Below are 11,753 nucleotides of genomic sequence, written 5' to 3'. Positions count from 1 at the left end.
AATCACCAAAAATATTGCTTCTCATTTACCGCGAGTGAAATGCTGATTCTTTCCAAGGAGGCAAAGAGAACAAGCCCAAAGGCAAAGCCAAGAGAACAAGGTCAAAGTAATGGCTTATTGAAGCCAAGAGAACAAGGCAAAGCCCTATTCGCTGCCTATCCTCATAAACTGTTTTTACTACTTCCTCCGTCACAAAATAAGTGACTCAGAAATGACTCACTTTTGTACTAATTTTAGTATAAAATAAGTCATTTTTGAGTCACTTATTTTGGGACATAGGGAGTAACTTTTAGAAAGTCATTCATAACTTCGAAGGGAATTTTCTGCAAGCAAAAAGGGGAACCAAATAACGCTGACACAATACAAAGATTTGTTAATGCAAGTCACTGGCATTGGTCACGACAGAAATACTACAAACATTTCCCACAAAAAAAAACTCAAGGATTAGTATTGCGAGCTTTCTAAAATACAACAGCGGTTGTTTTAAGCTCATTGGAGATTACATGTACAGTTTTATAATTACAGGGTCGTGGGAACTTGACAGCAACGATGACCATGCCAAATTTACATCTTCACACCGCCTGTGCACAGACCTGAGTTAAAAGTTGCAAAACGATGCACGATTAGAGTAGGCCCACAGCATTCTCTGGAAACCAGCAATAGATCAGTACATTGCCTTTGAACAAACTCATGGAGAGTCATCTGCCTCTTGAAAGATTTAGTCGGAGGCCCCTGCTGATATCTGGTGATTTAGTCCATGAGGCTCTCCTAAACAAAAATGGAGCTTGCAGACAAAAGTTCCTGCTGGGACAATCATTTTTTCAGTCATATCAGCAAAGCCACTCGAAAAGCAGGACTAAAAAAAAACTAGCAAACTAAATATCAAAAACTTCATAGTAGACTTCAATGCCAAATAAAACTTTAAAGCAAGCTTTCATTGTAGGCTTCGAATGCAAAAGAAGAAAGAACTAGTAGAGAATTAAATATCGAATCCAAGAGGTCAATGGGATAATATCTGGGACCAGGAATGCAACTACCACAGCTCAACAAGCGTCAAATGAAAAGTTGGCAAGCAGTAATTACCAGGGAAGGTACACATATAAGCTCATGACACAAATGAACATTCAGCCTTCCAAAGCATACCTCTGAACCTGCAAGGTATAACAGTGTTAGTGTTATATCACGCTAAACAGAACAAATAAAAGCGGCCGAAGAGTATCTTAGCAGTTACACAAGTGAAGCAGGTAAATGACACTAGAGATGTAAACAATCAATTCACACGACACTTGGTCAACGCTCTGGCAAGATACAGAAGACCATATTCTGTCTTTGCTCAGCTCTGAAAAAAGTGCATATATAGATCAAAGACAAACAACTCATATGCAGATATGCTCAGAACAAACAACTCATATGCAGATATGCTCAGAACAAACACCTCCATGCAGGTTTCTACAACCTCCTTAAAATATGCTTGAGCCTTATGCAGACTGACACAGCGGAAAACGCAAACAAGAGACATAATCATAGATGCACATGCTGATTGGAAGGAAGCTTGCTACCTCAAGCATATTTTCCTCGATAAAGCAATTCAGCCCCATGCTTGCAGCGTCTGCGCCATTGTGTTGTAGGATCCTGAGCTTCCCTTCCTATAGTTCAAAACCAGTGGAAGCGTCAGCAATGAAAATAATACATAACCTTTGTTCATGAGCTAGTTGTAGATTCACCTTAGTCCCATAAACAAGACCACCTCCAGGGGAAGGATGAAAGCATGCAACATTGACTTCATCTTCAGCACTAGGAAGAACTCTTACCAGCTCCATGTCCGAAACTCTGTAAACCTAAATTGATGGAAAGAACAATGGCATTACATCATAGCAGGACATACAGAGTTATGAACTGTAATAAGCAAATGGTTTTGAATCCCAGGTATAGAAAAGATATATGTAACTGCAATGCCAGCATAGACAGGATATTGCCTCAAAAAAAAAGTATAGCCAGCCTATCGTTATGATGTGCAACCTATGCTATGGGGTGAGCACAGCACACACCTCTAAGATAGTATATACAGGAATTCCAGTCGTCTCCGCATCCATAACAATGCTCCTGAGCAGCGAGCTATGACGACGTCCATATGCCAACAGTATGTGTTCTGAAGTAGGAGAGAACTGCATCAAAGAAAAGATATAGGGTCAGATTAAATTCTGAGAATTGCATAACTGCAGCCTGATATGTCTCAGAGATGGGTCTGCAATGCAGAAGACCATGCAAAAAAAAAGGGCAGCCCAGTGCATGTAGCTCCCGCTTGCGCAGGGTCAGGGGAAAGGTCTGACCACTTTGGGTCTATTGTACGCAGCCTTTCCCTACATTTCTGCAAGAGGCTGTTTCTAGGACTTGAACCCGTGACCTCATGGTCACAAGGTACCACTGCACCAAGGCTCCCCTTCACCATGCACAAAAAAAGTCTGCTAAAAATCTACAATACTGAATTAATAACGAGATTGGTAATTTCTGTAATTTTGGGGTCAACAGCTGGAACTCCCACAGATCCTGGACTCACACTGCATGGCAGTACACTGCACACATGTGTCCTCATTAAACATTATAATGGCATATGCCCTGATGCAGGTGGCAGGGAGCTTCCAAATGAAAAAAGTTCAGATATTGCTTTAGTGGGACCATGTTATCAGCTCTGTGCTTTCATAGTGATTAGTACCATGGGAATGTAAAAAAGAAGTAAGCACATATCTTATCATAACACCTGACCAAATCCATTTGTTATGACTACTGCTCTATTCACCAAAAGGAGAAGAATAAACCATGCGTGTTAAATCATCAATATGTGTCACATCTCACATGTACTGAAATACTTTGTGCTTTCCATGTTACGTGAGTTAGTTTTACTTGATTTGCTCTTTGCTTTGCTGGGTGCAGAACCAAGAACAGAGGAAAAAGTCATACTAGAAATGGGAGAAGTATTTGGAATTAAAGAAGAGGGCAGTTTGCTGCTTGTGCTGTGTTCAATTGTTCTGTATTTCTTGTTATCCTTTGACAAGGATTCCTGTTTGTGTCTTGGAGAAACAGGAGGGTCCTTGTTTGTTTGGGTTAAAAAGGACTACATAACTAATATGTGGCTTTGAATTTTAGCCTGCTTTGTCCACGTGGTTATGCGGCAAGTGCGCACCCTCTAAACCTGCATTACACTGACGTGGTCGGCCACGCCAAAGAGGCTCACTTGCATTATGATACTTGAGACTCAAACCACAAGTTATTTTCCCAGCATAAAAAAGAAAAATTGATGCAAGCACACACACAAACAAAAGTGAACACAATAACCTGAATGGAAGTTAAACAATGAGCCGCTCTTATTGCTCTGGACGTGAGAATTTCTCCAAATCTGCAAGAAACACATTCACAACTTTAAAGGATATCATTTACAAAACAGTAACCTGATAGGCTGATAAAGAACAAACTACAGTAATAGAACAGTCAACAGTGAGAAAATTACGTTGCCTCCTCAAGAGAATAAACCCGAAGCTCATAAATCACTCCATGGGAGGGAAGTGGGTGACGAGTTGGTGATGTTCCAGCTCCTGTAGACTCATACTGCACAGGTAATTGGCTACCCTGGTCACCTTCTGTTTGAGGCAGCAAACATGCAACACAAGCGACCAGAAATCGTCCACAAGGGGAGAAATGGGCACCCATTTCACTGCAACAATTAATAACTTGTAAATACAGAAGTCCCAACTCCGTCAAACATAAAAGCACGATCCCCGTCAAGAAAATCTACCACATATACATTCTACTTGGAACTATTTAGTAGCATTACTAAGCAAGTTCAGAAATAAGGTAAGAATGGAGCATAGATCCATCTTTTGTATACACAACAGTGAAGGCACTGGTAAATACTATGAAGAGACTAACAACAACTTCTGTTCTACAGGAAAGAGAAAAAAAGTGACCAAAGCACAAGGGATCACCTGCAAAGAACGGCATGAGAGATTGTCAAGCAGCACGCCTTGGTTTCTAATGCAACACATGGATTCTTGATATCATGCCGCCATACTCTAAGCTTCACCGTACAAGGTAATTCAGCAGCGCCGGCAGAAAACAGTGAGGTAGCAAGTTCTGATCCAACACCTAAGGACGCAGCACGAGCCTCAGCTTCATCGTGTGGACCCAAAAGTGAATTCCCAACCCCTGGTACAGAGGCCAAAGCATGAGGGCGTGAGGCATAGTGTCGATTTGATCCTCTAGTACTGCCAGCGGGAATCGGTATCGATGAAGAAGCACCTGGATGTAGGACAATTCATGCGTTGTGATTCCCTAGTAAAGTTAATCACAATAACACCACCAAGAGGCAGGATTTTAAGGACAGTATTGTTCAGAAATGCAGGATGCAAACCTGTCTGACTTTGGGCCATCAACCAACCATGCAAAAAAGGCAGCTCCCAGCTACGCGAGTCACTCAAGAGATCGTGATGGTGATTTCCACCCTCTGAATTTCTTAGAAACATTTGAACATCTAACCCGCTAGTGGTGAATGAATTCACTGGCATACGATCAACAGCAGATCCTGAAGGCCTGGCTATTGCCGGAAGTGGCAGGCTGTTGCTCGTGGAAGGCATTTGAACATCACTAGACGCAGATGGTTCCCCTGGACATACATCCATAGGGGTTACAAAGTGGTCAGACTGCTGGTTTTCAGCATCTGACGCCAATACATTTTGAGCTAAAGATGATGAACTCTGCTGCACATTGGTTGAACCACTAGCCAAGTCATTTCGAGGAATATATAGACTTCCATCATCTCTGAGGAATGCAGGCCAAATTAGGCAAGGTGATGACATATTAGACTCAAGATGTGGATACCCTCTAGAGTTGATGTTTGCAAAAAACAAAGCTGAGGGATAGTTCGAATAGCCAGTAGATGTTGCATGGGTCAGCTGTGAGTCTGCGGAGTCAAGATTGTTAACCTGAAATTCAAGGTACAGATGAGTAAACAAAAAATATTTAACAGGAACGCATAATGAAGTACAAAGGATATTCATATTCTACATCTTCTACCTCTGCCGTAAGAAGATATGGAGCACCATGAGGGTGGAAATGCACAGCTCTCAACGAACGGCGGGTTCTTAATATAATGGGTGGGGCAGAAGACTCCCCTCGCCTATTGTAGTTCCATATGAACAACTGACACATAAATTAGGTGCACGTTATTTCAACTGTTCATGGAATAATTACATAAAGAATATTTTGCTATGAGTCTAACACTGGGAGTCCTACTTTGTGACCTGATGCAACTGCCAGAATCTCCCCCCTTGCATGAAACGCAATGGATGCAATTGGCCTCTCTGCCAAAGGAACATAATACAAAATTAGTGTTGCTTCAGAAATGCCAACAGACAGAAGCTAACAATGATGAATGGGGCTAGAGACTGTTTAAAGGATATTACGGAAATCCTGAGATCCAATACAATCTGAGGTATTAGCATCCCAAAGACGGACTTCATGATCCAAACTCCCGCTGGCAAGTATATCAGGATGTAAGGGATGGTATCTAACCTGCAATAGAACAGTAGCTTCATAAACACACTTGTGCTATAATATCGGCTGGCAATAAACAGAACTGTAAATTATTAAACTTCATTTTCATATTTTATTTAGACAGGCAAAAAAAAAAAAGACAAACTGATGCTGCTTGGTCCAATGATTACAAAAACAATGCATCACATCGTTATTAGAGCCATATATTCAATAGCTTACTCCCTGTTCAAATGCACTACCAAATTGTGCCAGTGTCAGAAAAAACATACCACCCAAGGTGTGCGCCGATGCCCACCCAACACTTTCAAACATTTCCCTGTTTGGCAGTCAATTATTTTAACAGTATGGTCACCACTGGAGAAAAGAGATAGTCAGTTCTCAGACCATGTTTAGTTCATATATTCAGCTAGTAAATTAACTTACTGTGTTGATGCAAGTGTTTTCCCATCCGAACTGAATGCAGCTGCAATAGTTGACCTAGGGGGTGGCATAAGAGGGCAATACTTTGCAGACCAACGATGCAGGGACTGTGATTCTGCCCTGTGCACAGTAAGTTCAAAAATCTTAGCCAGTGAACGGAAAACGTCAAACTGGAAGTATAACATTCGCAACCCAGGAGTCAACAGAAACATTTGTTGGTGAAAAGAGAGCTTCCTTACCATGAAAATAAATCATGTTTGGCATCTGTAGCTAAATATCTTAACTCACTGTAACCAGCGCCGCAAGCCGGAGGCTTATTCCAATGCCTTTTAGCTTGGTGTTTTGTTCGAGGAGACACCTCTCGATGACTTAATAGATGAAATATGTTCCTGATAATAATGGACAAGGCAAAGGTTATATTCAATAAGTGACAAACTGACAATGTTATACAATACTACTACTGAACTTCTTGCAACAATATTCAGAAAATAGTCTCATGCAGGACTTTTTTTCACAGAATTGGTTACAGAGGAAGAAATAGTAGCACCATTTGAGGCACTAAGAGTTGGTGCCATGTAGGATAGCATCATGATCACCCTATAGCAGACATATCGAAGGATACTAGCAGAAAAAAGAAACAGCGGCATTAACAATGTCAGAGGTAAAATCACAGGTTGGCATTAGCAACTAAATCACTTTTCCAAAAGGATAGATGCCCGGCAGGGCTTATTTTCATGAGTCGGGACATAAGCAAATGTAGAACCAAGCTTTTGCTCTGGTGACATTCAAGCCCAGTATTGTCCTAAACTTTGTTTAGCATAAATGCTAATGCCATAGCTCATGACACTAGTCCCAAACTCACTAACAGCAATTCATGTCGAAGAGGACAATGGACAGCAGATCATCTGACACAGCAGGCATGTAGGGTCAGCAGCCTTTTTTCTGGTGGAGAATTGTATTTTAAATTCAGTGGAGTCAGCAGCCTGGCACCATGCCAGCCCTTATTGTGCTAGCCTTATGGTCAGAATAAGATATAAGTTCCATTCTACAAATATTATTTCATAGTGGTTGTCTAATAACAATGATTGCTACTCCGTTGGATCCATATTAATTGTCGCTGATTTAGTAGCAAAGTTAAAATCATTAAAAATATAAAAACAAACAAAACTCTGAAGTTACAATCAAACTCAGTAGACTCCTCATTTTCTACGTCAAATATTGCACATTCATGCAACATTGGTTAACGAGAGTTCTACATACAATCAAAAGCTACAGAACTGAACATACACGTTGGTCTAGAACATGCAACTTGTTTTAGCTAGTGAATTGACACTTGCTCACAATGAAACTAATCTGCTACTTTGTGATATTGGCTAACTTGTCTAGCTAAAACTTAAAATAGATAACAATGGCATGAAGTACTAATGTACTATTTACCTTTGCCTTGATCTTCTTGTTGAAGCGGTGTGACAACCAGGGGGCGATCCAGAGAATGACGTCGGAGCAGAAGTATTTTTTGAGCCTTCTACCCAATTTTCAGCCATTTCAGTCCTTTATATTCACCTAAAATAAAACTAACCACCAAACAATAATTTTAGATACTGATGAAATTCTATGAAAGGGTAAAGTTAAGGGAACATCTTTTAGGGCGCACGGCTGGAATCCTTTTGCCCACAGACTATGACACTGCCTGGGAAGTTGGAAAAACTTGCTACTTAGGCAAAACAACTTGGGACTCACTGGAATGCTAACCCAAAAATCACAACAGGCTAGCACATGAGAAGCTGAGAACGTCGAGCTATAGCACCTAGAATTACATCAGAGCTTCAAAAAAGAATGACACATTGGCTATTATTAAACTTCTATCCTTTTGCGCCGGCTATTTCTTGGACCAACGTTTGTGCGCAAGGAATTCGAATGACCTAACCTAGCAGCTCAAGCGAGCTTTCCAATTGATTTTTTGCCTCGCGAGAATCACCTGCGCATGGATCTGGCTTGACTTAATTTGATGATGGTCCGTGCTGGTAGAATTACAGACGTTTAAAGCAGGCATAGATCAACAGTTAGGCAGCGAACCGCAAAACACGGTTCAGCAACAAGCTAGAAATTTCTTGGACCAACGTTTCTGCGCAAGGAATTTGAATGACCTAACCTAGCAGCTCAAGCGAGCTTTCCAATTGATTTTTTGCCTCGCGAGAATCACCTGCGCATGGATCTGGCTTGAGTTAATTTGATGATTGTCCGTGCTGGTAGAATTACAGACATTTAAAGCAGGCATAGATCAACAGCTAGGCTGCGAAGGGCAAAACACGGTTCAGCAACAAGCTAGAAATGAACGCCGATGCTTGAACGAGACGACATAAATCAAGGGCGAAACAAAAGCATTGCTAGGGCGGCAAGAATCCTACGTTGCATGCACGGGGAGATGCGGTAACGCAAAAGAAGGCCAAGACCACGCCCCTCCGCAATTCCCCGAGCAAACAGACCCGCCAACAAAATTCCTAGCTCCCACCCAACCCGCGGGGAGTCGCGGCAGCGTCCCGGCAATCACCAGACGGCGGGCGGGGCGCCGCAGGCCATCCCCCGATTCGATTCGCACCCGAATTGTGGCGGCAGGGCCGGCCGCGGCAGCTCAGATCCAGCGCACCAATTTGACCCAGAGCGGAAAGCAAAAGCGGGCGCGGACGTGCGTGGGGAGTAGGCGCGGGATCGTGAGGGGAGGAGGGGGAGGGGGAGGCGTACCTCCGACGAGCAGATGGGGGGCGCCGAACGGTCCGAGGAGCAGGGGGTCGCCCAAAGCCCGGCTGCGTGGACGGGGGTCCAAGGAAGAGAGGGCTGGAGGCCTGCGCACACGCCGGCGGCGCAGGGGGGGCGGAAACCGGTGGCGCGGGAGATGGATCGAGGGACAGGTCCGGCTCCGGCGGCGCGAGATGTGGAGCGAGCGAGAGAGAGGGCCCGCGGCGTGCACGAGCTGGGGCTAGGGAGAGGGCCGGCGGCGGGCGCAGCAGGGAGGGAGGGAGAGGGCCGGGCGGCCGGCGGCGCACCTGAGGAGATCGGCGCGGCGCGGCGCGGCGCACCGGAGAGGAGCGAGCGAGCGATAGGGTTGCGGGGGTGGAGAGAGACGAGTCGTTCCCCGTGTGATTCCCTCGATTTGGAGGTCTCGCCGCATTCTTCGCCCAATATTTCCTTTCTTTCTTTTTTTTCTTCCTTTGAGGGTGCTGCTAATCGGGGACAAGTTGGTTCTGTTTTTCTTTTCCTTTTTAGTAAAAGTGTTCTGTTCCGGTGGGTCTACCGAACGCGAGGCGCCGGCGCGTCGGCCCAACAGTTGGGCAAGTCTAGTCCGAATCATTCGACGCAACGACTAAAGACCATTAGATCTAGCCTAAAAAAAACGTTTGATCTTTCCCATCGATTCGTCCTTCTGGCGAGTCAACGCCCCGAACGACGTCAACACCTCGCCACGCGCTTGAAGCACCACCGCACCGTCCTCGTCGTCGGTCGGCGCACTCGCCAACTATCCTCCTTGTCGGCCGTCCTCGTCCCCAGCTCTGCCCATGCAACGGTTGTGCCCTCTGAGTTGTAGCTCCGCGTGTTTCTTGAAACTTTTTCCCCTCTGGGATGCAGCACCGTCATGTCGTCAGCCCGCAACTCCCCGGTGTCACCGCTTCCACCATCGACGGCATTCTATATCGGTTGAAGCTTTTTTTTCATGTCGCTTGAAGCTTTTTCACGCTGGTTGAAGCTATTTTCACGAGTTGAATTTTTTTGTTGTCAGTTGAAGCTTTTTACATCAACGGATGTAGCTTTCTTAAACAAGGTTGCGGCAAAAGCCGTCATTTCGCTTGTAGATCGCCCATTGCAGATAGAAGCATTTTTGCGTCTGAATGAATATGGATGCAGCAAACTTCGTTGTCGGGTGTAGCAACAAACTATGATGGTTGCAACAAAAAAGTCATACCCACAAATCAACCATGAAGGATGTAGCAAAACGTGATGCAGGTTGTAGCAAAAAGCGACGCTGGTTGTAGCTTTTTCACGGGCGGTTGTAGCTTTGGCGCATGAGCTTGCGGCTTCCACGCCCCACCACTTAACGGTGAAGCCTCGATGCTCATTGTCAATGGCCACAAGTTCACCATCGCCGCTTGCAACTTATTGCTCCCCGACTCGTAGCTTTTCTTCTTGCCGTTGTAGCATTTTGGTATGCGGAATGCATCTTCTTGGCAACCTGGTTGTAGTCGTCCGCCCTCGCCGATGCAACAAAATTGACCGTCGGTTGTAGCCTTTTCGCGGTCGGTTGCAGCTCTGGCGCATGAGGTTGCAGCTTTCATGTTATTCTAGTCGGCAACACGCACGAGACTCATAACCCCTTGCTGGTGACACACCTTCTCCGACTTGCCTCTCTGGTAGCCTCTCTGCACACAACACCGAGAGATGGGGGTGATACGTCTCCATCGTATCTACTTTTCCAAACTCTTTTGCCCTTGTTTTGGACTCTAATTTGCATGATTTAAATGGAACTAACCCGGACTAACGTTGTTTTCAGCAGAATTACCATGGTGTTGTTTTTGCGCAGAAATAAAAGTTCTTGGAATGACCTGAAAATTTACGAGGATTTTTTTGTGGAATATATAAAAAATACTGGCGCAAGAATCAACCGGAGACGTGGAGCGAGGAGCCCACAAGCCCAGGAGGCGCGACCCCCCGGCCGTGGCTAGCAGGCTTGTGGGGCCCTCGGGGCTCCACCGCCTCCAACTCCAGCTCTATTTAGTCCCTTTCGCCCAGAAAAAAATCAAGGAGAAGAGTTCATCGCGTTTTACGATACGGAGGCGCCGCCACCACCTGTTCTTCCTCTGGAGGGCAGATCTGGAGTCCGTTCTGGGCTCCAGAGAAGGGAGATCGTCACCGTCGTCATCACCAACCTTCCTTCATCGCCAATTCCATGATGCTCTTCATCGTTCGTGAGTAATCTCATCGTTGGCTTGCTGGACAGTGATGGGTTGGATGAGATCTATCATGTAATCGAGTTAGTTTTGATGGGGATTGATCTCTAGTATCCACTATGTTCTGAGATTGATGTTGCTACTACTTTGCCATGCTTAATGCTTGTCACTGGGGCCCGAGTGTCAAAATTTCAGATCTGAACCTATTATGTTCTCGTCAATATATGTGTGTTCTTGATCCTATCTTGCAAGTTGTAGTCACCTACTATGTGTTATGACCCGGTAACCCCGGAGTGACAATAGCCGGAACCACTCCCGGAGATGACCATAGTATGAGGAGTTCATGTATTCACCAAGTGCGAATGCTTTGTTCCGGTTCTCTATTAAAAGGAGAACCTTAATATCTCGTAGTTTCCGTTAGGACCCCGCTACCACGAGAGGGATGGACAATAGATGTCATGCAAGTCCTTTTCCTTAAGCACGTATGACTATATACGGAATGCATGTCTACATTACATTGACGAACTGGAGCTAGTTACATATCTCCCCATGTTATAACGGTTGCATGATGAATGTCATCCGGCATAATTATCCATCACCGATCCAATGCCTACGAGTTTTTTCTACTCGTCCTTGCTACGTTACTTTGCCGCTACTGCTGTCACTGCTGCTACTGTTACTGCTACTGTTACTGCTACTGCTGTCACTGCTGCTACTGTTACTGCTACTGTTGTCACTTCTGCTACTATTACCGTTGCTACTGTTGCTACTGATACTTTGCTGCAGATACTAAGTCTTTCAGGTGTGGTTGAATTGACAACTCAGCTGCTAATACTCGTGAATATT

General features: G+C 44.7%; 1 protein-coding gene across 6 annotated transcripts; it reads right to left on the bottom strand.

Annotated features, from left to right (window-relative positions):
• Positions 1-319: 319 nt before the first annotated feature.
• On the bottom strand, positions 320-9,135 carry LOC123395164. Of its 6 annotated transcripts, none has more exons than XR_006609672.1 (18): positions 8,710-9,135; positions 7,405-7,541; positions 6,207-6,356; positions 5,971-6,087; positions 5,817-5,901; positions 5,457-5,565; positions 5,287-5,354; positions 5,068-5,193; positions 4,406-4,976; positions 3,981-4,293; positions 3,506-3,709; positions 3,334-3,394; positions 2,049-2,165; positions 1,725-1,838; positions 1,560-1,646; positions 1,084-1,151; positions 677-804; positions 320-593 (listed from the first exon to the last, which is right to left on the bottom strand). XR_006609672.1 is itself a non-coding variant. In XM_045090103.1 (17 exons), exons 2-16 carry the CDS (start codon positions 7,509-7,511, stop codon positions 1,125-1,127), a joined length of 2,256 nt encoding a protein of 751 aa, XP_044946038.1. In that variant the 5' UTR covers positions 7,512-7,541; positions 8,710-9,135; the 3' UTR covers positions 320-804; positions 1,084-1,124. The 6 variants fall into 6 exon arrangements, 3 of the variants coding, with proteins under 3 accessions (XP_044946038.1, XP_044946039.1, XP_044946036.1); XR_006609674.1 differs by having other exon boundaries at positions 672-801; XR_006609673.1 differs by having other exon boundaries at positions 677-801.
• Positions 9,136-11,753: the final 2,618 nt, after the last annotated feature.

This window comes from Hordeum vulgare, chromosome 5H (assembly GCF_904849725.1).
Source record: "Hordeum vulgare subsp. vulgare chromosome 5H, MorexV3_pseudomolecules_assembly, whole genome shotgun sequence".
Classification (NCBI taxonomy): domain Eukaryota; kingdom Viridiplantae; phylum Streptophyta; class Magnoliopsida; order Poales; family Poaceae; genus Hordeum; species Hordeum vulgare.
The sequence above is the reverse complement of the archived record's forward strand: the minus strand, read 5'-3'. Positions and strand labels throughout refer to the sequence as shown.